Genomic DNA, 27,460 nt, shown 5'->3' with positions numbered 1-27,460 from the left:
GAGGGAACGCTTCTCTCCTGACAATCGCTTGCTCAATCAGCCCGAGTAATATTCATGTATTTATTCCAGTTGTCTGGTTTAAATACATTGAGAAAAGTGGTGTTCAGAATGGGTGCCATACTTATGAAGCACCAGTTCTACTTTTTCTGACATAGAAGTGGGTGAGGCTGAGCACAACTTTTTTCTTTTCTGTTTAAAAAAAAATCTTGTGCTATGGTGTCCTATGAGATCTTTCCTCTTGACTACCATGGATATTGGTGTTAACCCCTTTACAACTGTTGACCACCAAGCCACACTAGGAATGTTTTTATTAGCCCTTCACTACGATAAGCCACCAAGTTTTTTACCGTTAACTACCCTAGACCTCCATGGATATAAACTTCACCCCAGAGAGGAAATATTTAGCAGGAAGGACTAGAAATTCTGTGGCTGCATTGATTTATCTTGATACTCTATGCAATATTAAACTAGGTGCAGCCTGAATTATTTCTGGGGATGCTGTAAGAAACCTATCTGGGCACAATGTGAAACTGTTTATGTGGTTGCTGTTTAGCCTATTATGTAGGCACTGTATTGCAGTATTTATCTGGTGTTGATTGAAGAGGTTTTTGAGGGAAAGGCGCCCGGGGAACAATTTTTATAAATTACTGCTATTGTAAAGTAAATGACTGTAACCCTGAAGAAACTGTAAAACCAGAAAAACCACTTTTTACTTACATAACCATAGGAGGATCAATGGAAGATTCTCTTGCACATTCAGCCTTATGTAGTTAGTTGTGGAGTCCCTAATACCTAATCTATCTACCTAACCTACTGAAAGGATTCCTCAAATACAAGATCAGTTTCAGCAGAATATATAAGATGGCTATTAACATATAACTACTCTTACTAGAAATTGTAGTCATGATAATAACAGTGACTGTTCAGTGGCTGTAAAATATCCCTTAGGTATTTACAATGTCAAGCATAACTCGTTCATGTTACACATTTTTGTCTTGTATTAAAGGGGTTGTCCAGCCTTTTTTTAAGTGATGGCCTGTCATGAGGATAGCCCATCACTAGCTGATCGAAGGGGGTCCGACACCCCACAACCACGCCGTTTTGCTGCTCCGTTGCTGGTGTTGATAGTGCTGACTTCTGGCAATGGCTCTACACAGAAAAACTGATTGTGAAGCTGTGGGGTGTCGGAACCCACGCCAATCTGCCAGTGATGTTGTATCTTCAGGACCACTTAAAAAAGGCAGGACAAGCCCTTTAATGTGATCTAGGGGGGAAAAGAAACCATAACAACAAATACTTTACATTTGTTGAATGTTTCAGCGTATTCTTATATGGCTTTTCTGTTTGTGAGAACGTGTAAACCCAGTCTGATATCCTTTTATGGTTTGCACATATGTTATAGATGCAGTTACCTGCTGGTCTTTCAAGGACAGGAAATTTAAATAACGATAGACGCAGTCTGAAATTTTCAACATGAAAAGATGAAATATATTTACATTATCAACAAACCGTTACTGGTAAAATATTGCCTTTGCCTTTAATAAAATCCAAGGGTTTACCACATAAAATACAAACTTTGGGGGAGATTTATCAAATTGGTGCATAGCAACCAATTGGAATCCAACTTTCATTTTTCACAGCTTCTTTGGAAAATGAAAGGTGGAATCTGATTGGTTGCTATGGGCAACTAAGCCATTTCTACTTTACACCAGTTTGATAAATCTCCCCCGTTATATTCTCCAGGGACAAGCAGATTCAACAGGTCCCGTTCTTTCCTATTTAGTCATTGGCTATCCAAATGTGATACTGTCTACTTTTCATGGATTCCCTAGTTCAGTATTGATAAATGAATAGTTAAAAGTAACCTTTCATACCTTTCTGAATCATAGGTTTATAAGAATAAGTTATTGAGAAAACTAGCAAGGATGTGGGATAGCTAACTGATCAGTGGGGTACAATCGCTGGGACTCCTGTCAATCCCGAAAATGCCTGCAAGCCCAGGAGGAGTGGAGCAGAGTACAGGAGTGGTAGTGGTTTTGGCTGCAACAGCTATTCCCATAAATCACAGTGGCGTTCCTCAAACTGATGCTCAATAGGGCCAGGGCAGTTATAGGAGGGCGCACTTTGATGTTGGGGCTCCTGCCTGATGGTACTTGGGGTGCCCCTGCTGGTATTATTTTGGTGCAGGTGTAAGGCCGGAAATGTAGGTGCAGTGGCCAGCAAATGGTACTGGCATCAGTAACCAGGCCAGTTGTAGAGAATAGATGAGTCTGTCTCTACTAATGTGCAGAATGGGAGGTGTAGTACATCCAACGGTATGAAACACAGTTCCAAACAATTTGCAACTTTCAAATCTTGCTCAATAGTGATGTATGGATAAAGGCAAAGGTGGAGGTTGTAGTGCTCCTCTTCTCTATGTTTCCAAGGTCTCTCTCTGCAGTATCTGTGCCTGGCAGTAAGGTTCTTGCATTTGTCTGTAACTGTCTAGACTCGATTAAGATACGGCTGGCCAGGGCTGTGTCAAAGTGCAAAGGGTGTATTAGCAATGTCCCTTTCCCTGCAGTAAAGTGTTAAGCCTTAAATAGCGAATACCTTACTGACTGACCTATTTCTTTCTTTCTCTCTGGAGTATTGTAGAGTAGAAATGGCATTTCTTGATGCAAATATCAGAGATGGTGATTCTCTGGTACTCAAGCCTAGTCTTCTGAGGAATGAGCACACATATGTCCTCTTTCTTCCTCATCTAGCTTTTTACTAAAGTGGCTGAGTCTAGTAGTTGGATTACCGGAACAGCTATTTGGCTGGGTGTTCAGGTGTTTTTATGGAGTTTTTGAAGCCGAAGCTAGGAGTGATGTGCACATGACATATTCATCTCTCACTGTTCGCAAATCTGTGCAGAGCCTCAAATATTAAAGATGTGCAAACCTATGGATGATGTGGACATGTGGTTATCTCTGATGGGTGACATTACAGAGTTTTATACACCACAGGTGCAAAGTTGCTGCACCCAGTATATTAGTAAGTTGATTATTTTCAGATTTCATAAAAAATAAATAAAAATAATCCTCCATAGCAGGAATAGTCACTATGTGGATCAGTATGAAGAGAAATCAAGGAGCGTCAACAGGTGAAAGCTTGGTCTTTGTTGAGTAACACACCGTCTCTTTGTCAAAAACCAGATCTTCCAGGATGTGGTTTCCTTTTTTACGTTTTCTTTGGACACAGATTTATTTTCTTACCTCACTGATTTTATTTTAAGTATATTATCTTGTATGCAGTATTATTACTTTATCTTGTGATAAGCCTGTGCTAAAATGTGTACTTTTACATTCTATGTAAATGGAGTATGAATAGAAGTGTGCATGAAGTATAGGTGCCTTCCTATGGCTGTAACATGGGTTCATTTCGGCATTCTGGATTGAGACCGGAATACTCGCACCTCCCGCATTTCTACTGGATTGAATTTCGATCACCATAGATGTGTTTTCACCACTAATATGTGCAAAAGTCCACATTGCACAAGTACTAAGTGACAAACATGGTTGGCCATTAAAGATTGCTCATAGTTGGCCAATTACATGATACACATTTCATTTTAGATACCATTTCAGCAGACAGTGACCGAAGTGTCATGTAAAACTTTCATTCAATCGCCAGCCATCTTTAGTTAACATGTACGGGCAGCTTTTCTGTAAATATGTATTGTACCCTCCTCGGCTACTGTATTCAGAGTCCACTGTAAAATGTACACAGCATATTACCTTGCTATTGCTGCCCAGGGTGAGCCTCTTTCACATGTCTGTGACAAGATGGTCAATGGTTCATCCGTGCAGATGTCCACGGACACTGCTAAGCTGAAAGTTTATTTCCAGAGCATCTCCTACCAATGGTCCGTGATGACACCGGACGTATTTGTGGTGTCTGTTTTTTTCACAGACTCATAAATTATAATGTGTGTGTGAGAGTTTTGTAATAGGGCATGCCTCTGTAGTGCCACCATGGACCCAGGGAAAACCGCTGATGCGTGAATACACACATTAGAGTCAATGGGTATGTGAGTTGTCCGTGGAGACCACAGACAGCAGGCATCCACGCCACGATTCACTGACACACAAGGCCTTACTTACAGAATTGCACGGTTGTTCATCAATTTGAGGACCAAGCTGGTTTGCAGCAAACAAAAAAATATGGTGGCACAGATTGCTGCGTCATTGCGGCTGCCCTGTGTATGAACTTAACCTAAAGGTCCCCATACAACTTAGGGCTCATGCACACAAACGTATTTTATTTCTTGTCCTTTCCGGGTTTTTTTGCGGACCATATGCGAAACCATTAATTTCAATGTGCATTCCATTTCCGTATGTCTGTTCTGAAAAAAAAATTGAACGTGTCCTATTATTATCCACATTACGGACAAGGATAGTACTGTTCTACTGGGTGGGCCATTTATATGGATACACCTTAATAAAATGGGAATGGTTGGTGATATTAACTTCCTGTTTGTGGCACAGTAAAATAGCGCTGGAGGGGTTAAAAAAATAAAATAAAAATGTAACTCCCCTTAATCCACTTGATCGCGCAGCCGGCATCTCCTTCTGTCTTCATCTTAGCTGTGTGGAGGAACAGGACCTGTGGTGACGTCACTCCAGTCATCACATGATCCATCACATGATCTTTTACCATGGTGATAGATCATGTGATGACCGGAGTGACATCACCACGGGTCCTGTTCCTCCACACAGCTAAGATGAATACAGAAGAGAAGCCGGGCTGCGTGATCAAATGGATTAAGGTGAGTTAAATTATTTTTAAACATTTTTAACCCCTCCAGCGCTATTTTACTATGCATTCTGTATTCAGAATGCTATTCAGAATGCTATTATTTTCCCTTATAACCATGTTATAAGGAAAAATAATAATGATCAGGTCTCCATCCCGATCGTCTCCTAGCAACCGTGCGTGAAAATCGCACCGCATCCGCACTTGCTTGCGGATGCTTGCAATTTTCACGCAACCCCATTCATTTCTATAGGGCCTGCGTTATGTGAAAAACGCACAAAATAGAGCATGCTGCGATTTTCACGCAACGCATAAGTGATGCGTGAAAATCACCGCTCATCTGAACAGCCCCATAGAAATTAATGGGTCGGGATTCAGTGCGGGTGCAATGCGTTCAACTCGCGCATCGCATTCGCGTGGAATACTCGTCCGTGTGAAAGGGGCCTTATACTTTTGTTGTCTGAATATGCTGTTTTCAGCAGGACTGGCCAGCAGCCTAAGGGGCTGTTCACATGTCATTTTTGCTGTATGTCAAAATTAGTAAACAGAAAAAACATATGGAAACTTATGATTTGACATACCTATAGACTGTAACTGGGCGTACGTAGTTCAAAAGTGCATACTTTTGGGTCCGTTTGACATTGTATGAATTTCTGTACCTTTTTTTTTTTATTTTTTTTTTTTCAGTTCTGAGTAATAACATAGCATACCAAACTTTTCTGTCCTGCAAAAAAAAACAGAAACATACTTTTTTCATTTTACATTGCAGAGAATGCAGTGAACATATCGGCTTTTATCCAGATACTTCCCACTGCTTTTGATACATTTCAAATCTTTATTTTAAAAAAAGAGGTTTCACAAAAATCTATACTTTTTTAAATTTAAATAATAGTCACAATTGTCAAACGTATGTTGAAAAAAAGATAACCACAAAATGACATACATTTGAGTACTTTTTTTTTGTGTTTGTCTTAAACGTATTTACTTGATGTACAGCAAAAACGAGATGTGAACAGCTCCTAACATGTGTTGGTACCCCTGACTCTCCCCCGACAGATGTTTTTGGTGGAGAGACCAGGTGCTTAGAAATTTAACTCTTGACCCTCTTGTTCTCCAATGAGATAAGCTTCCACCAGCTTTCTCCTGTCTCATCATTGAAAACACACATATCTGGCCGAGCATGTATGTATATAGGGGGTTGGGAGTGGTAGCTCATTAGGTCGACAACTTTTAAAGATGTATGGGAACCATGAAGGGGTTGTCCAAGATAATTAAAAAATTCAGATAAGCCCTGCAATAACTTAAAATAAACAAGTCATCTTCTACCAACCCTTCTCTCCAGCGCCGTTCTGTGTTGCTGGTCCAATCCAAACCTGTTTACAAGCTGCAGCAGTAACATGTAGGCATATGGTACATGACTGTTGCAGCCAATCACTGTCTAGCATGTTCACATAAACAAGCAGTGGCAGGAGGACTGGATCGGCACTGGAGAAGCGGGTGATCATAAGTTAATTATTTATATTAGGCTATTAGAGGGCATGTCCAAGGGTTTTCATTATCTCAGACAAACCAGAGGTGGTATTCAGTCAGCTCTGCCCGGTTCTCCCCATCCATTTGTTAAAATTACAACCACATTGCGGAACAATTTGCTGGCTGATTCCTGTACTGGTGCTGTGTACTGCTGTCAGTCACAGACAGCAGTACAGAACACCTTGCCAGTCAGACAACTGTATCACCACCTGGAGCAGTTGAAGACTGCGGTCCTCTCCGTTCACCCTCACATGCTTCAGACCACTAGGCCTGAAGCCTTTTAGGCAGTAAAATAGCGCAGGCAGTGTCGACGCAATTACATCATTGTGACTGCCTAAGCTGGGTCTTCACAACCACCTGCAAATAACTACTGAGGGCATTATGGGGGAATAATAATTACTGGGGGCATAATAACTAAAGGGGGAACTATGGGGGCATTATAACTCCTGGGGAACTTTAGAGAAAATAATTTCTGCTTTGGAAACATTATTAATACTATGGGTACTATGGGGGCATTATTAGTATTGGGCACAATATAGAGGGCACTACTACTAGCTGGTGCACTCTAGGGGAGCATTGTCACTATTAGGGGCACTGTTTCTAATAAGGACACTTTGGTAGAGAAATATTACTATTGGTGGGACTTTTGGGAGTTCTATTACTATAGGGGGGATTTTTTTGTATAGCACTATTATTTCTGCAGTATAGTATAAGGGGGAGCACAGCGGACGGAATTTTGGAAGTAGCTGCAGAACAGGGGCACAAGAAGGGGGAGGATGATGGAAAAGTGAAGAACCTAAGATGCCTGTGTGGCAGACTCTGCAGAGATGAAATGTGGCTGAGAGAAGTCGTCATGGCAGTCTGGTCTGAATGGAGAAGATGAGGAAAGAGAACGTGTTGAATCAGAGGAGATGTTGCTGGATGAAACAGGTATTTTGTGCTATATGCTTTTGTACATTTGGCAGCGCTAAATATAATGTCCATTCAAATGTCTTTTGTGCTAGGACTTAGGGTCAGTTAGATTGAGAATTTGGCAACGCCCCTCCTGTGTTGCTGTCTCGCATCCTGTCCTATGTCTAGCAGCTGCAGTGGACAATAATATATATGTGTATGTGTGTGTGTGTGTGTGTGTATATATATATATATATAAAATGTGTGTACTGTATATATGATGTATTTATATATGTGTGTGTGTAGTGCATATATGGTGTATGTATATGTAACATTTATGTGGTATATCTGTGTGTGTAGTGTGTATATAGGTGTGTGTGTGTTTGTGAGATGCTCTATTTTCTTGCGGAGCTGCGGACTGGAAGATCGGGCCGTGCTCCGGAAATGCAGCTGCCGAGAGCACATAGTGTATCTCTTCCGGACCCATAGAGAATGAATGGGTCCACACCCGTTCCGGATAATTGCGGAACGGATGCGGACCTATTCTACGGACGTCTGAATGGAGCCTAATCATGCACAAATTACTCTGAGACCAGCGGTTCCACACTGCCAGTAAGTAATGGTGCTCCGCGTCATCAGTCAGTGATAGCAATCATTTGATATAATAATATAAGAAAATCCACAATTTTTTTTGGGGCGAACTGCATTTTTTGGGCATTTGCATTTCATATTTCCCATAGACCTTCAGCTAACCATCTGGAGCTATAGTTTTTTTTTCTTTACTACAATAAATGTATTAAAAATGCATTAGGTGCCAAAAAATGCCAGCAAAAACCTACGGGCGGACCTTCCCTCAGTCTATTCATAGCTGTCTATCCGTTCACAGTTTTCACCTGGGAATCTTTTGTATCTAACAGCTATGAACTTTGCTTCAGCAAACAATGCAGTGATAAGGCATGAGGAAAATAGCGATGGGTGGAGAAAGTGCTAATCTGAGTCTTAACTGAAAAAGGGCATAGTGAGGATTAATATCCATATCACTTTCGGATTTCCCAGTAAAAAAAAACATTCTCATACAAGTTCCAATTGTACTTTTCAGATTATTTCTGCTCAGGTTGGCTTGACCTTAAAGGGGTTCTCCAGGAATTAAGAAAATAAAATTACTACCGTATTTATCGGCGTATAACACGCACAGGCGTATAACACGCACCTTCATTTTAAGAGGGAAATTTCAGGAAAAAAATTTAAATTTCAAATAAAGAACTTTGAAGCAAAATAAGGGTAGCTCAGAACTTTTTTTTATTAATATTATTACCACTTATAAGGTAAATAATGTAAAAGGATGACACTTATGGGGCTCTGTGGATGACACTTATGTCATCCACAGATCCCCATAAGTGTCATCTACATATCCCCCATCAGATGGATCAGTGTGGAGAGAGGAGGCGGGGACACTCATGGCGGGGCCCGGTGCAGTGACTCTACTCTAATACACCGGGCCCCGCAACTGTTAAACATTCAATCTGATCTCTATATCTAATTGTAGACGCGCTGTACGGTACTTACTGTAGTACCGGAGGTATAACATTAAGACGGCGCAGACCGGCATCTCCCTCGGTCATGCGCCGCCTGTCTCAGCTCCCTCCTGATGCGCCGCCTGCCCCAGCTCCCTCCTCATGCGCCGCCTGCCTGCTTATCTCATTTTATGAATGAACAGGCAGGCGGCGCATGACAGAAGGAGCTGGGACAGGCGGCGCATGAGGAGGGAGCTGCGGCAGGCGCTGCGCCGTCTTAATGTTATACCTCCGGTACTACAGTAAGTACCGTACAGCGCGTCTACAATTAGATATAGAGATCAAATTGAATGTTTAACAGTTGCGGGGCCCGGTGTATTAGAGTCACTGCACCGGGCCCCGCCATAAGTGTCCCCGCCTCCTCCTTTCTTAACGTTAATTCCTAGGTTTTGATGCCCTTCAGTGTGAATCTACAATTTTCACAGTCATGAAAATAAAGAAAACTCTTTGAATGAGAAGGTGTGTCCAAACTTTTGGTCTGTACTGTATATTCCCAAATACCTGTTATTAGTTATAATAGGTTGTTTTGTCTGGGTAGCAATCATCAGGGGAAATAAAATGGCCGCCATCCTATTAGTGCACACATAATCTGTCCTAATCACACAGAAGGACAAGTTACTTCACAACACAGAGCTATAGAGCTGCCTAATCCTTCATTCTACTCTACTTGTCAGGGATTATAATACTGAATAAAGTTTAATGTGATCTTCAGCTCAATACTGTGGGAATGGCGTTCATGAGGAGACATGGAGTACAGAGAGGATGTAGAGGACAGACTGTGGTGATGGAGGCTGCATACAAGTGCGGCTCATTACCACTCCTCACCTCGTCTCTGTACTCCATGTCTCCTCATGAACTCCATTCCCACAGAGATTCAGCTGAAGATCATACTAAACTGTATTCAGGATCATAATCCCTGACAAGCAGAGCAGAGAGGAGAATAAGGCAGCTCTTTAGGTCAGTGTTGTGAAGTAACTTATCCTCCTGTGTGATTAGGACAAGTTTTGGGTGTACTAATAGCACGGCGGCCATTTTATTTCTCCTAATGATTGCTCCCCAGACAACATGAGCCATTATAACTAATAAAAGATATTTGGGAAAATATTTATAATAAAGTAATATTAAAGCATTTTAATTTTTCTTGATTCCCAGAGAACCCCTTTTAAAAGGACAATAACAATACTGGAGCATCTATTCTTGTAACTGTAAATTGCTTGGTTCCTTTATTATTCCTACTAGAGGTTATAACTAGATGTCAACAGTTGGAGGGGGCCCCTTCTTAGTCTGCCATTGCCGTGAAAGGCACCCCCACTGGTAATAATCAGTCGTACCTTTATTGATAAACCTCTGGTAGGAATAATAGAGGGACCACACGACATAGAGCCATAAGAATATATGTTCCAGAATTGTCATTTTATGTGTAATGCAATTATTTACTATAGCAGACATATTGGGAATGGTGAGTTCCTCTTTAAATAGGTTCTCCACGCTATATGTTTTTTTTTGGCCCCTTTTTAATAAAGGGAATGTGTAAAAAAATTTCTGCCTGTTAAAACCTAATAGTAGATTTTTTATTCTATTTCCTGAACATGATTATGGGGTCTGCTGTTTTGCCCAAGCTGTTGCTTTACAGCAGCTATCATGGTCAGGAGGGCAACTTCATTGACTTCTATGGGAGAGTTTTCTGTGTATGTGTATTCTGTGGGGAGAGGGTAATAAGCAGCTGCCAGACATCTCTCCCAGGAGAACAAGGATCTGTTGAAAATATCCACTTCACTCAATATTTCTCTCAAAAGCTCCTTACACACATTAGGCTGTCGGTCGAACCCTGCTGTTCTTAGTGAGTTTGGCCGACAATCCGTTAGTGGGAATGGTGGCCTTTAATGGCCAGTACAAAAACCAGCAGGAGTTTAGGTAATCTTCTTACCAGTGACTGTACTATAATCTCCCTTCTGATCCTCAGCTGTGTCACGTGACCAACACTCTGATCTCCAACTGACACAAGACAGGAAGTCAGTTACTTCTTTATTCATTCCCATTAGACTGACATTAAGGCTTCCATAGGAATAAATAGAGAAACTGAGTTCCTGTCCACACATAAGATGCTGTGTTATTTGGAAAGTCAGAGTGTCGGTCACATGACAGAGCTGAGAATCAGAAGGGAGGTTATAACTCCTAAATACAGGCACAGGTAAGAAAATTACCTTCACTTACAGTTTACATCGTGTACTTTTCTAACAGGTCAGAAAATAAAAAAAATTGTGGGACTCCTTAAATATAGATAGCAACATGGAAAATTAAACATAAAATCACCAAAAATTGTTTGAAAATATGTTTAACATAAATGATGATGACATATTTTTAATGACATCCCTTTAAGAAAGAAGACTTTTGGAATATTTTTTTTTTACTCCCTCTGTTCTTATGGCACCTGCTGATCTAAGCGTCACAAACTGTCATATTTAAATACATATAGGTGGATGCATTTCTTACTACACAATACATAACTGTATAATGGGGATTGCAGTTTGTATGCAGCGTTCACATAGTTACTATACTGCGTCATGGATTTTGTATTTTCATTCTGTCATTTCCTGATATGTTCTTTTGCTCTTGTCACTAGATTGTTATGGGTGTGATTTTTGAGGCCTTTTATAAAGGGCTCAGTGAACAAGGGTGTGGTTTTTCTAGTGAAATACTGTTGAGAACACAGGGGTCAGCAAAGTCAGCATGTAAATCTGTGAGGGGATGACTTGCATATGTAATATTACTTGTACTATAGCTGTATACTCAGCTATGACTGGGTTACAAAGCTGACGTACAAGAGGCACGGCAGTGGAATGTAGAAATACCTGCTGTTCTGAAAAAGATAATATGGTAATTCTCCCTCCTTCTACAGTGTCGGGTGCTTTGTCATCTGCAACTGGCAGCCCCAAGTATATTCCCTAGAAGTGGGGGTGAGTTACAGTGTGAACAGGAACAACTAATCCTGGGCCACTGCAGACAATTCACAATGGACTTTGTTTGACTGTTGTGACTAAAGGTTCCTGATCGGTACGATTGAGCGGCAAGTGAGTTGTTTCTTGGTGTAGTGAACATTTCAACAACGACCCTTTAGAAGCACAAATTTTGACTTCATATTCCATCGTTTGTAAAGCAGACTGTTGCATTTAGACAAAGCGAAATTTGAGTGGCGTGCAGTGAACGATTCCTGTTTACACGTATAAAATCGTTATCGTCCATTGATGATCTTTGTGCCCACACAAGTGATCGAGCCAATGAGAAATCTACCGATTGTCGCTCTATTGTTCATTTCTTTTACACTGCTCGATAATCGTTCAGTTTCGCTCAAATTAACTATAATTTATATGATAATCGGCTTGTGTAAAAGCGCCTTTAAAGGGAATCTGTCACCAGCGACCTCCCCTGATCCAACTGTTTGTATAGACACATAGCTGATTAAAATGCTTCTGTTGATCTGAGGCATCGTTCTCGAGTTATGATATTTTTTAATATGCAAATTAGGCCTGTGACGCAATGAGGGTGTCACTATTGCTCTTCATTCAAGAAAAAACGTGAGGTGAGCAGCTCTCACCTGCCTGGAACTCCACTTTTGAGGCACGGAACCGCTCCATCACCCGGTTTGGGAGTAAATGAGGATAAATGTAGAAAATAAGTTTGTTCCAGCCTTGCATCGTGATGATCCAAAAGGCACTTTATTAAGTAGAACAGTGTACTAAAAACATCCAGATACAGGTTGCATTCGTCTACGCGTTTCGGGCAAAAGACAGTTTAGCCCTTACTCATGACTGCACAAAACACACTAAGATGTACACCTTTATAGGGGGAAGTGAGCCACAGCTGAGGCAATCATGGCATCAAGTGGCTTGACAATAAAACTAAACTAAAAAGAATAAATATAATTCATCCTGGGTAATTTAGAAGACATAGCAAAAGAAAAAAGTTAGTACTGTAGGATCAAGTCTAATCTTTTATTTAACCCCTGTGGCTGGCGGCTTTCTAACTGGAAAATCCAGAAGGATTCTCTATTTAAGAGTTTCCTCCTGTGGTCGCCTCCTCTTACTGGTTTGTTGACCCTTTCAATGCCTTGCACAGACATGTCAGAGGTATCACCACCATGAACTAACGCAAAATGAAGACTAGCCGCAGAAATATTGCGGCTTTCATAGTGTGGTACATCTGAAATGTGTTTTCTTATCCGAGTTTTTATGGCATTAATAGTACAACCTACATACTGTAACATACATTTGTTACAGGTGATCAAATATATAGCATCTTGTATTACAATTTAAAAATGATTTTATCGCAAACCTTTGACCATTAACACTGGATTGAAATGATCTCGAAATTCTCATGTATTTACAACAGGTACAGATGGAAAGTCCACATTTGTAGTTTCCTTTAGTGGATAGCCAAGTGTTTAACGGTTTCAAATATTTTTTATTTTGAATAAGACTAGGACTAACTGTGTTGGCTATAGTGGGGGCTTTGCGTGCCGCACATTTAACCCCACTTTTTGTCACATGCTAGCACTGGGAAATGCTTTTGAATGATATTGCAAATTTGTGTATATTCACTGCTGAATTGTGTAACAAAAACATTCTTAGTGGTATGTTCTGTATCACAATTCTTTTTCCTGTTTTTTGCTTTGTGTTTCTTTGGATCTACGGAGAGCAAATGGTCTCTGTTCATATCCAAAACTTCTTTATTGTATTTTAACATTTTTTGTTGGGGATATGCTCTGCATGTTAATCTATTAATAATGTCCTGCGCTTCAATTTCGTAAGTACTTGTCAGACTGCAGTTTCTCCTGGCTCTAATTAGTTCCCCTTTGGGAATATTTTTGATTGTATGGGTGGGATGGCATGACAAAACATGCATTCTACTTAAAAAAGTGCCTTTTGGATCATCACGAAGGAAGGCCGGACCAACTTATTTTCTACACTATTGCTCTTGTTGCACCCAGGCTCTGCCCCTTTCTGTGGCTGGCCCTCCATCACTGCTTTGATTGACACACAGAAAAGAGTGGAGCTTGGGTGTACCAAGAGCAGTGGTGACACCCTCATTGCACCAAAGGCCCAATTTGCATAATAAGAAAAAGCATAACGCAGGAACAGGGCCTCGGATCAACAAAAGAAAAATAACATTTTAATCAGATGACCTTTGGCTATGTGTCTGTGTAAACAGTTGTATAGGGAAGTCCTTTAAAGGGAACCTGTCACCCGGATTTTGTGTATAGAGCTGAGGACATGGGCTGCTAGATGGCCGCTAGCACACCTGCCATATCCAATCCCCATAGCTCTGTGTGCTTTTATTGTGTAAAAAAAACGATTTGATACATATGCAAATTAACCTGAGAGGAGTCCTGTATGTGAGATGAGTCAGGGACAGGACTCATCTCAGGTTAATTTGCATATGTATCAAATTGGTTTTTTTTACACAATAAAAGCACACAGAGCTATGGGGACTGGGTATTGCGGATGTGCTAGCGGCCATCTAGCAGCCCATGTCCTCAGCTCTATACACAAAATCCCGGAGACAGGTTCCCTTTAAAATCACAGTCATATTGCAATGCCAAAGACAATGCCAATCTGGGTGGGCTCTTCATTTTTGGCTGCAAGATCCAGATAGTGAGGCTCACACCTTTTATGCAGAACCAGAAATCACTGTTTCTCACCAGTACATCGCCCCATGTAAACAGGTATGTGCTGCTGACAGCATGCACACTGCTTGTACTGGGCCATCTGCATTCAGTATACCGCTATCTACATGGGCCAGGTAGAAAGACTCCATTACTGTACCTAGAAAGTGATTTCCAGCTTCCAGCAGCCCTTCTGTTAGGCCTCATTCACATGATTGTTGTTTGGTTCTGAGCCGCATTTTTTGCAGCTCTGATACGGACCCATTCACTTCAATAGGGCTGCAAAAGATGCAGGCAGCATTCCGTGTGCTGTCCACGTCCGTTGCTCCGTTACGTGGCCCCGCAAAAAAAAAAAAAACAGAACATGTCCAGACAAATGTAGATTTTTATTTTTTTTATTCTATTTCTTGCACATGATTATGGGGGGGCGGCCATCATGCCTGAGCTGTTATCAGCCATGGAGACAACAAACTGGAGGTCTGGGAGAGTTTTCTAGGCATGCTCTGTGACCTGTGCAGAGGTGTTTGTACAAGGAAAGAATAGATAAACTTTGACAATCAGCTATTGTGAATGGTAGATCCTGTTATCTATACAGAGGTATTAGCTGTCATTGTAATCCTGCCTGTTCTAACAGCTAAAAAAAGTGATCTCTACAGACCAAGAAATGGCACATATTATTAGGCCAGTGTACGTGCCAAAACTTCAGGATTTTTTAGTTTTTAATAAAAAAAATTTAACTATACATAATGACATGGAAAATTTAAAATTTTCCGGCATATAAGACCCTTTCCCCCCCAAAAGTGATGGAAAAATGGCAGCGCGTCTTGTAGTCCCAAGGCTAATGACTGCTTCTATTATCCCAGAAGAAGACCAGGGATGGTGAGTGCAGCGCCGTCTGGAGCAAGCAAGGTAAGTTTGTTTATTTTATTTTTTATGTCTGATGGGGAGGATCTGTTCTGAGGCTGATGGGGGGGGGGGTCTGTTCTGAGGCTGATCTGTTCTGAGGCTGATGGGGGGGATCTGTTCTGAGGCTGATGGGGGATCTGTTCTGAGGCTGATGGGGGGATCTGTTCTGAGGCTGATGGGGGGATCTGTTCTGAGGCTGATGGGGGGTCTGTTCTGAGGCTGATGGGGGGGATCTGTTCTGAGGCTGATGGGGGGGATCTGTTCTGAGGCTGATGGGGGGGATCTGTTCTGAGGCTGATGGGGGGATCTGTTCTGAGGCTGATGGGGGGATCTGTTCTGAGGCTGATGGGGGGATCTGTTCTGAGGCTGATGGGGGGGATCTGTTCTGAGGCTGATGGGGGGGATCTGTTCTGAGGCTGATGGGGGGGATCTGTTCTGAGGCTGATGGGGGGATCTGTTCTGAGGCTGATGGGGGGATCTGTTCTGAGGCTGATGGGGGGGATCTGTTCTGAGGCTGATGGGGGGGATCTGTTCTGAGGCTGATGGGGGGGGATCTGTTCTGAGGCTGATGGGGGGATCTGTTCTGAGGCTGATGGGGGGGGCTGTTCTGAGGCTGATGGAGCTTAGGGGTCTGAAGATGATTGGGAGGTCTGATTGGAAGTCTGAAAAAAAAATCTCCTCCAAATCCTGGATCATTTAGTGTGTCTTATAGTCTGAAATATATGGTAACCACCAAAAATTCTTTAAAAATATAATTTTAAACTTGAGTTAAACAATAGGTTTTCTGATGACTCATTCCCTATGCATGAAGCATAAATATTGATGCAGATATGAAAAGCAATGTTCACAGCTCACAGCAGCCAACCTCTAATCTGATATCTTTTGCATGTTACTGTCTGCTGCCTGTTCACTTCTGTCAAGCATTCTGCCATTTCTATACCTCATCTGCTTACTGCCTCCTCAGCTCTGTCGTTTCATGTCCTCCTAACAGCTGCCTTATCTGATTCTTCTGCCTCCCCATGACTTCAAGCCAAGTTCCCCAATAAGTCATCTTTTACCTAAATCCATCATTTCTAATACGTTTCTTTGCCCTTCCCCTTTCCAAGCCACCAATTTATGATACAAACCACCTATGTTAAAGAAAGGGAGGCTCGTACACAGGTATTATGTCATCTTACCGCTCCATGCAGGCTCAGAGTTGTACAGCATAGTAATGTTACCAATAAAAGACTTTGGGGCCATACTGTACCTCTGTATGCCTCTGATGTCATATACAGGCATTGTGCATGGGGTGCTCTGATGTGTGCATTAGGCCCAAATGAGCAGTCCTTGATATGTCAATTGAATGTCTTTCTTTTTTTTCAAGATCTCTAAAACGAACCTGTCAGGAATTTCAAAATGCCCTTCTGGCTTGGCTTGATTGACAGGTCTACCTAAGCGAGAAACCTGTCATTCCACATTTCAGAGTAGAACATTAGAACATTAGTAGAGCTGGTGGCCATTCCATGCTGTCCAAGCTCTCCATTTGTCTATTGTACCAGTTTTGAAAAATCTTCTCTGTGTATTAAAGGGGTTGTCCCATATGGGACATAAAGGACATATCACTAGGGCTACAAATGTCAAATAGGTGCAAGTTCAACCTCTGAGACCAGAGCAGGGTCACCAAAGTGAATGGAGAGCACACCACCATACGTCTGCTGCTTTCGGAATTCCAACAGCAGTAAATGGAGGTTGTCTCACATGCACGGATTGCTCTCCCTTCATTTCGGGGTCCTGTGCTCAAGATAGGAAGGGCTTCCAGAGGTGGGCCCCTCACCTATCTGACATTTATGGCATATCCTAACTATATTCCATAAATCTTCCAGATGGGAATACACCCTATAATCGCTTGAATAGGATCTATTAATATGGGAATTACAATGTGCACCAAAACCAGACCCATGTGTTATCACTGGAATATTGTGTAGAAAAGATGACAGCAGTCTGGATGTCAGGCAGGGAAGCTGGTGGTAGGTTCCCAACAGTTACACGTCTAATAGACTTCTGCAATATTCTGCCTATCAGGGCAATGGAAATATGATGGAATGGAGGCTAACTGAACTCAAGGCAGGTACCATTAATATATCTCATTGAATTCTGTAAGTTTTTCGGTAAAATAGATGAAATAGAATAACGCTTTATTTACTCCCAAAAAATGGATCCATGAAGAATGTATAGTACCTGAATGGCTCCCATGTGCGTTTTGTTTTTACTTCACTTCTGTATCTTGAAAGAGTGAGTCAGATCCGAAAAAAAATTGACCAGAATAAAACATGTGCTAAGTTTCTCAGACGGAGTCATGAAGAAAACGGACAGAAGGTCACCATTGATTTGTATGGGTCCATATACTATCTGCTTTTAACCTCTTTGCGCTATATGACAGATATATCTGTCATATGCATGCAGGGTAGGTATAGAGTGGGCTTGTGAATCCAATGCATACATGGCGGCAATGACTGGGAGAGGAGGTAACGGCGATCAGAGGGAGGGAGCCCACTCTGTCCTCCAATTGGACCTCCCCCCGAAGCAAAATTGCTGTATTCTGATTGGTTCATATGGCAGGGGCTTTGGAAAGGTTCCTCGACCTTCCATAACAAACTGCCTGTTTAGCCCTGTGGAGAATTCCCATAGACTGAAGTGGTATAATATTGCAGTCTATGGTATAAGCCAGGGATCAACAACCTTCGGCACTCCAGCTGTTGTGAAACTGCAATTCCCAGCATGCTCCATTCATTTCTATGTGAGTTCTTAGAAGAGCAGAGTAAGTATGCATGCTGGGAGTTGTAGTTTCACAACAGCTGGAGTGCCGGAGGTTGCCTACCCCTGGTATAAGCAATCGAATGTATCTAAGGAAATTACAGCAAGAAAAATCAAATCCCCCCTTTCCTAACTTTGCGTATAAAATAAATGACAAAAAATTAAACGGAATCGGTATTGCCATGTCTGAAAATGTCCGAACTATAAAATTATAAACATATTTTTGGAAATCAAAATAACTGGATCACTATTCGTTGGTCACTTAACCCCCCCCCCCCCCCCACAAAAAAAATGATTAAAAAGTGATAAAAAAAAGTTCTATGTGCCCCAAAATATTACTAATGAAAAGTACAGCTTGCCCTGCAAAAAATAAGCCCTCACAGAGCTCTATATACAGACATAAAAAAGTCATGTGTGTCAGAATATCGCAATGCAAAAATTGTTTTTCAAAGGCTTTTTCTTCTTAAAAAGTTGTAAAATATATATAAAAAAAGGTATATGAATGTACATTATCATATTGAAATACCAAGCACAATTTTAGCACATAGTGAACACTGTAAGAACAAAACTCCCCAAAAAATTTGCAGTTTTTTGATTTTTTTTTATATATTTATTTTTATTTTTTATTTCCCTTTCAAAGAATTCACCTTGTCCTTATGGACTTCAAATGGACCACACATGGAAGAGAAAAATGGCATGTGAATAAGCCCTGCCATAACTGAAAAACACTAATGTTAATGGAGCTTTACGTCTCCAGAGATCTTAAAGGGTTATTCCAAGATTTCAGTATTTATTTTTATTTTGCCCCCAAAGGTGTGTGTGTGTTAATTTTCTAACAGACAGTAATTAAAAATTTGCTACTGGGCCAGTAATCTGGATCCCAGTCACGTGGTACACTCCCCTGCTTCCTCCTTGCTTCAGGATCAGGTGCGGTTCATTGTGCATGTGATCCTGGCTGCCTTGTTCCATCCCACAATGAACGTGGCAATCATCCCTGAGACACCTTCATTGCCCTCCCCCGGCCTGTTCTTGTTCTCCAGCCCGCAGAGTTGCCAGCGCTAGTGCAGAGAGATAGTGGTGTGCTGTCACTGAAGTACAGCCCTGCTGTCTGCAAAGGGACTACTAAGGGGGTATTCTTATATGAAGTAGGACCACTAAGGGGTCTATGTACTGTAAAGGAGGCACTATGTGGATATTCTAGTATAAAGGGAGCACTGTGTAAACAAAACTACTGTGAAAGAAGCACTAAGGGGGCAACACTATTGTGAAGGGGACATTCTGCTATGAAGATGGTACTCTACTATGCAGGGGGAAACTACTGTGAAGGGTGCCCTCTACTATAAAGGATAAAGGGTGCACTAGGGGATAAAACTACTCTGAAGAGGGCACTAAGGGGCATTCTACTATAAAGGGAGTACTAATAGAACATTATAATATGAAGGGGGCACTAAGGGGCATTCTACTATAAAGGGGGTACTAATGGAACATTATGATAAAAAGGGGGTACTAATGGAACATTATAATATGATGGGGGCACTAAGTGGCATTCTACTATGTGCGGTAGCACAACGGAAAAAATTACTGTGAAAGGGGCATTCTACTATATAGTGGCTGATAACAGACAGCAGCGGCAACTGAGCGACGTATTATATATATAGTGGCTGATAACAGACAGCAGCGGTGACTGAGAGATGTAATATATATATATATATATATATATATATATATAGTGGCTGATAGCTCCGTCGCTGCTGCTGTCTGTTATGTATATACATACATAGGCTGATAACAGACAGCAGCAGCGACTGAGCGATGTATTATATATAGGGGCTGATAACAGAGAACAGTGGTGACTGAGCGATGTGATATATATATATATATATATATATATATAAAATTAGTTCTGTCTTCATACACGTTCACATAGTGTGCAGTCTGACATTCAACATAAACCATTCCTGTCTTCCAAATAAAAGGACTGTTCTTTGTAGTCTAACTTGTTTATTAGGAAACAGGATTGTTCATTGGCAAAACAGGATTGTTTGGTAAAACTACTAGAATACAAATAGCAAGTATAAGTATAAAGTATAGATAACATGTACTCTAACATTTCCACTGAAGCACATGGTAAAATGGCTGCCTGTACATAAGATTACATATCTAGCTAACAGTAGTAACAACTCCCAGAGTAACAATTACAACTGACTGAACAGCTCTGCATAACATAATATTCCTGAAACAAAGGTAGATCCATCACCAGATTTGCTTTCACAAGCATGGTGGAATTTAAGAAGGAGATATGCAAAAGGACAGCTCTGCTGATGTGTCCTGGAGACTGGAGGCTTCTCTTTCCCAGGATGCTTTGCACTCCCACAATGCTTTACATCACCCACAATGCAGAAGTCTTTGTAACAGGAAAAACAAATTGTAATACAATTTAGCACCACTAGATAGTGCTATAACCACACTAATCACTACAGAAATACCAAAACTGAGGCAGACGTGATCTGTAACTATTCTCAACTCAGCTGGGCAGAACATATATATAGTGGCTGATAACAGAGAGCAGCAGTGCACAGCCTGACTGGATACCACAATACCAATAAGGAATATGCAGTCAGCTCACATGCAGGGTCTTGAGAAGTATGAATAGTGAGATGGCTAGCATAATCTTTATTACTATGATGTGTGATTGCTCCTGTGAATCACTAGGATATCATCCAGGAGGCTGATGGGAAGGTAAAATCCCCAAAAGGCTCCATACTTCACCATGAGAAAGGGACTGAGCATGCTATGAGGAGTACTGGGCTGTGGGTGATGATGTAATGGGTGTGGGCTGGGAAGTATCAGAGGTAGAGCAGTAGGGGACGTGGAGCAGCAGTGGGAGGATACAGAGAAGAGCAGCTCCATCACTGCTGACACTCCCACAGGTGGCAGCATGGGAGAAATGAGGAGAGCTCAGCTGTATCAAAACATGCATCAAGGTGCTCATATAGCTATAGTCTGTCATATAATAAGCAACTACAGTGTTTTTATTTTATTTTCATAGACTCGGATACCCCTTTAACAAAAATATCTTCCTGCTTCTTAAGACCTTCCTGTTTTACAAGATTCCACTCCACCTCTAGAAGTTCCTTGTCCATCTGGTTTATTCAGCTTTTACTCCTTTGACTGCAGTGCTACTCCCAAAATAATATGATTGAAAGTAGTTGTGTCTTTATAACGTAGGAGTTAATATGGTGACCTCAATCCCCTTCTTTGAAATGTGCCCTGACTTGACAGTCTTGAAGATGAAGAGCCCTTAATCTCCTGCGTCAGAGTGAGCAACCACTGAGGTATCCATTTGGTATTTTTGCCAACCTAAATTACCCTCCCACATGCAAACTGGGCTAGATGTGAGCTAGTGCTGGTCAGGCCGCAGAAAATTCTGTAAATAGTTATCTCCTAAAGGCTGAGGGGCAAAAAATAATCCTTGGGGCGTACCTGCCCTTGTGTTGGCAAGGTAATTTATTTTCAGACGGAATGCTTATTAGAAGCTAGAATAAATGCAGATTGCTATGACATCTAATATATATTTATTGTACTTTCTTATACAGGGTGGCCTACGGAACAGTAACCCGCCTCCAATATCTACCTGTTAGTAAATCACTCTTAGTTGTCCATAGCAACCAATCAGAGTTCAGCTTTCATTTTTTCAGAGACCTATAGGAACTGAAAGCTGAGCTCTGATTAGTTGCTATGGACAAGTAAGACAGATTTACTATTAGGCGGTAAACAACATACTCTGTAGAGCTTATATATATTATCACTGTTCCCAGTGGAGCTCACAATTAGTGATGAGCGACGCGAGCTTCGGCATCCTAGATCCGAAGTTGCTTCACTCAAAAGTTCGGATTAATGTTGTACAGAAATCCGTCTCCATACAGCATTAAAATGTACGGGCTCCGATGAGGTGAAGTCAGTTATTCCCGAAGTCTGGCGAGACTTTGGTGAATAACTTTGGTATTTGATTTTTAAACTGGAAAATCACTTTATCCGAACTTGGATCCGAACTCTCCGAACGGCTTTGGTTCCGAGGTACTAACTCCTTGATTCGTAACCAAATTGTTTTTACACAGTGGAGAATTATACTTCAGTATGTTGAACCACCAACTCCAAACCCGTAGGGTATCTGTTTCTTAAAGATTGAATTGCTGCCAGCAACCTTTGCCTAGAATGCAAGCAGGACTGGCTGCTTCCTCTAGTAGAGCTGCCCGGGGTGGATGAGCGGTGAGGGGGTGGGCCTCTCTACATACTACACTGCTCTACAGTAGATAGTGATGATGAGATCCTGCCTACATTATACCATCATGACTGAGTAGCCTGACAGGAAAACTCACCAATTTGTAGTATATGAAAATGAGTGTAGTAAAGCTCCCTCACCCACCTAGGAAGCTCTGCAAGTGGAGGCAATCAGTCCTGCTCACATTCTAAGACGCCCATTTTAAATCATTCCCAGAGAACTCCTTTAAACTGAAGACACCAATGTACCCATGTTCTTATGAAGTGGTGCATCCAGGCTTTCCCCTTCCTTTTTTCAACTCTGGGGAAATCCATTTATCTCTTCTACCAAGACGTCACTAGACACTTTTGTGTGAAATCTTCAAGATGGATTTTTCTGCGACTGTTGCATCGCAGTCGCAGCATTTTGCATGTTGCAGTGCGACACCATAGACTGCCATTATAAATATTGTCGCGCAATATTAGTGCAACAAAATGTCGCGCGACAAATGTTGCAGTGTAGTTGTGCCCTATCTGTCGCGTGACAAATGTCATCGTGTAGACATAGCCTAAGGCTACTTTCACACCAGCGTTTCGGTTTCCGCCTGTGAGATCCGTTTCAAGGCTCTCACAAGCGGCCCCAAACTGATCAGTTTAGCCCCAATGGATGCGGATCTGGTCAGAATGCATAAGTTTGGCTCCGTTCCGCCTCCATTCCACTCTGGAGGCGGACACCAAAATGCTGCTTGCCTGGCCGTGCGGAGCCAAACGGATACGTCCTGACTTACAATGTAAGTCAAGGGGGACGGACCCGTTTGACGTTGACACAATATGGTGCAATTGCAAGCGGACCCGTCCCCCATTGACTTTCAATGTAAAGTCAGGACGGATCCGTCTGACTAACAATTAGACTTAGACTTTTTTTTACATAGAATGCAGACGGATCTGTTCTGAACGGATACCATCGTTTGCATTTATAGGTGCGGATCCGTCTGTGCAGATACCAGATGGATCTGCACCTAACGCAGCTGTGAAAGTAGCCTAATAAGGGTGTCCATTCACATGAGTTACCACTAAATGCTGTGGTTTCAAATGGAAAGTACCGATGCAGGCTGGAAGTTAGCGGTAATCCGCAAGCGGATCCAGCGGCCAGGCCACACTCTGTACTGTTGCCTTAGCAAGAAACCTTACATTACAACCATTTGCACACTGTTATGTATGTTTACTTGACTAACTGTAATTAAGTAGACAGTTTAGGCTGAGTTCACATAGGCACTTTGAATTCTGGCTGAGCCTATATGCCGGCTTTCGGTCGGACAAAAAATAATACAGGCAGCATCTTTTTTCTGGCCAAAAGCGGCTGGATCCCATGGTGAACTATGTTGGATACAGTAAACTCCGGCAGTAGTTTCTCCACCAGAACAGACCGTCGGGATTAATAAAGTATTTGTGAACCCAACCTTAGGGAAATTATACGCCATCTCTAGATAAAGCATATGGAACTGAATAGATTATTAAAGGGTAGCTGTCATAATTTAATTTAATTTGCTAGTTTATTAGAGCTAGGCATGTATACCTAAGTTAGTCTGTCAATGATTGTCAAAAGATCTGTAATTACCTTTATAATAACAGCTTTCATTAATGTCCCCTGTCCCTTTCCACTGCTCCCTTTACACTGCATGCCTGCATTAGGCTTCAGAGTGAGGAGGCGTGTCTCTCAGTAATCCAATCTGATTGGCTGGCAGGAAGCTGCTGGCTACAGCAAGTTTGTATGTGACCTGAGGGAAAGCAGTTTTGGCCTCAGAGAACTGGCATAGTTGCCATCTTGAGAAGATCCTCATAATGTAAATGTTTAAACAGCCGTAACTAAGGGAAAAACTCAAGGAAAACGGTGGTATGTGAAGAAACTAAAGATTTCTTTATGTATAATGCTGCTGCAGCAGTAACATATGCTAAAACAGGTTTTTTTTTATGAAAACATGACAGTTACCCTTTAAAACCACTACTTTAGTGTACTGTATTTTATGTGTACTGTATGTTGTGTTAACATTTCATAATTTTTCTTTCACAGGAGATGGTATTGACATGCTGGATTTAACCTCATGGAAATTGAATGTGCAAACACAACTTAAGTGCTTCAGGACATCAACTTTTGAGTTCATAGCATATGGAAGCTGCATAGCTTGAAGCACCACATAATACCAGGACTCTTTCTTAGAAATGGGCTTCTGTCAGCCCAAACAGAGTGGCCGCCCCAGATTGCACTCCATGTTTAGCAGCGGTTTATAGGATAATCAAGGTGCACAAACTACAGTGTCCATGATGCAGAAGGCGGGGATCCCCGAGGTCCTTCGCAGTCCTCGTGCACAGCTCCTACTGGTTAACTCTCTGACTTGTGGTCTTGAAGTTTGTCTAGCCGCAGGGATCACCTTTGTACCACCTTTGCTTCTTGAAGCTGGAGTGGAGGAAAAATTCATGACCATGGTACTAGGTAGGTAAATCTGCAACCTGGTGAATTAAAGGTGTATCAGGCTGCTTTAGTTATCCATTATAATGGCTCAGTGGCTATACTAAATTACATAAATGGCTGAATGGAATTATTTTTGAATTTTTAATGTGACGTGAAAGAGGATCTGTCACATCTCCTGACATGTCTGTTTTAGTAAATAGTTGTATTTCACATGAAATGACAATTCTGGAGCACTTATTCTTATGGCTGTATGTTGTGCCGTTCCTCTATTATTTCTGCTAGATGTTTCAGAATAAATTTACAATTGGATGTTACCAGTTGGAGGTGTATCCCTTCACAGTCTGTCCAGTTGGTGTCGGCAGTGGCAGACTGCCCAGGGACACACCTCTGATAAGGGGGTATGGTAATCCCTAGTTTACATCTATCCATGAAGTTTTAATGGGAACAGTATTGGAAACACATAAAGTTATATGAAAAAATGCTCGAATTATTGCAAGTTGTCACTAAAAGAGACATGTCAGACGAGGTGACAGGCACTCTTTAACCCCTTAATGCATAATCATGTATGTGATTAGCTTTAAGGGATTGTATGGTGCGAGCTCGCATTCTGAGTTTTCTTCATACATGACGCTCTCAGATGCTGCTGTCAATAGCGACTGCGGCATCTGTGGGGTTAGACTGTCCTCCCACCTGAGCCCCCACGGGATTCCAAATGGCTGCCATGACAGCCTTGACCCTGTTCTGGCCAGAGGCACGGCTTCTCAGGGAGCCTTTCAGAATCCCATTGACTGGAATAATATTCTAATTCAGTGATCAAAAATACTTTGAAATGGTTCCAATAAAAACTACAGCTCATCCCATAAAAAAAGGCCCTCAATACAGCTCTGTAGACGCAAAACATAATAAAACCTATACAAATGTTGTGTCGCCGTAATTGTACTGACCCACAGAATTAAGCTGTCATGTCATTTTTAATGCATAGTGAACACTGTAATATCAAACCCCCAAATAACCTTTTTAAATACTATGGGGGACTGTCATCAAAACTGGTGTAAAGGAAAACTGGCTTAGTTGCCCATAGCAACCAATAGAATTCCACCTTTCATTTTTCAGAGCTCATTTGGAATATGAAAGGCGGATTCTGATTGGTTGCTATGGGCAACTAGGACAGATTTTCTTTGCACCAGTTTTGATAATCTCCCTCTTTTTTTATATAAGTGGGGTATGTAGTTTTTCTGCTAGCAGTGTATATATCAAGTCTTGTTTCCTTAATGTCTCCACTTCTAGGTATCGGGCCCATTCTTGGTCTCTTAGTTGTACACCTAATAGGCTCTGCAAGTGACCATTGGAGCAGCAGATTTGGCCGTCGGCGGCCCTTCATCTGGTTTTTATGTTTTGGAGTAATACTGTCCCTCATTATCATTCCTTTTGCCAAACATTTCGCCAGCCTTGGAGGTCACCACTATGCCGGCATGGAGGTGTTCTTCCTTATATTGGGTGTTGGGCTGCTAGATTCCTGTGCACAGGTTTGTTTCACTCCTTTGGAAGCACTGCTCTCTGATCTCTTCCCGGAAGGAGAAGCCTGCAGAAAAGCCTTCTCAGTGTACGCCTTAACTGTTGGACTAGGAGCATGCATTGGATTCCTTTTGCCTTCTGTGGACTGGAGTGACAGCTGGCTGGCACACCAGTTAGGTGGGCAAGAACAGTGCCTTTTCACACTCCTACTTATTATATTTTGCGGATGCATCTTTGCTACATTCTTTGTTTCCGAAGAGGTCTGGATTAATGCTGAACACCCAGATATAGAACCAGCAGGCAAGGGTTGGACTTGCACAAGAACATGTCACCTTTGGTCTCTACCACACAGGGTTTGGCGAATGGCCCTAGCGCTGCGAAGTATGTGTGCTCTGGTATCACGCTTCAGGACGTTTTGTTGCAGAGTTCCTGACGCTCTGGGCCGCTTGTTCATGGCCCAGCTGTGCTCATGGATGAGCCTTATGACCTTTTCTCTCTTTTACACTGACTTCATTGGGGGAGGACTTTATCATGGTGTGCCAATAGCAGAACCGGGGACGGAGGCTAGACTTCAGTATGATGCAGGTCAGTCATAGTACATATGTGATTATACCTTGAAGGGCATCTGTCAGCAGATTTGTACCTATGAAACTGGCTGACCTGTTACATGATAATTGGAAAAATCTGCAGCACTCCTCCGTTTTTGTAGAAAATTCCACTTTAGTTAAGCAGCATACAATTGCGACGTTTCGATTATAATAAGTCTTTATCAAGCAGTTACATGTGCACTTGGCAGCAGAAGGCATCTGTGTTGGTTCCATGTTCATATGTGCCCGCAGTGCTGAGAAAAATGATTACTATATGCAATAAAACCATCACAATGCATGGTCCTGTCAAAGTGCAGAAGACACAGCAGTTGCAGAGAGAGCAGAGTCTTAAGGAGTAACGGCAACGCCCCCGTTGCTCCTAGAGGCTCATTTACATATATTAAAACATAATTTTGTGCAATGCGGGCACATATGAACATGACACCAACACAAATGCCTTCAGCTACCAAGTGCACATGCAATGGGTCAG

General features: G+C 41.8%; 1 protein-coding gene across 3 annotated transcripts in view; it reads left to right on the top strand.

The window, feature by feature from the left end:
* LOC122933439 (solute carrier family 45 member 3-like) overlaps positions 1-27,460 on the top strand; it is a 54,504-nt gene that overhangs the window by 13,699 nt on the left and 13,345 nt on the right. For 2 of the 3 annotated variants that reach the window (XM_044288434.1, XM_044288435.1), the window contains 2 exons: positions 24,470-24,889; positions 26,156-26,968. In XM_044288434.1, the coding sequence (XP_044144369.1) occupies positions 24,718-24,889; positions 26,156-26,968 (985 nt within the window). In that variant the 5' untranslated portion in view covers positions 24,470-24,717. Of the gene's footprint in view, positions 1-7,130; positions 7,240-24,469; positions 24,890-26,155; positions 26,969-27,460 lie in introns of those variants that run through there. The other variant, XM_044288436.1, reaches the window with a different exon arrangement.

This window comes from Bufo gargarizans, chromosome 3 (genome assembly GCF_014858855.1).
Source record: "Bufo gargarizans isolate SCDJY-AF-19 chromosome 3, ASM1485885v1, whole genome shotgun sequence".
NCBI lineage: Eukaryota > Metazoa > Chordata > Amphibia > Anura > Bufonidae > Bufo > Bufo gargarizans.
This window is presented reverse-complemented; position numbering and strand designations above follow the sequence as displayed.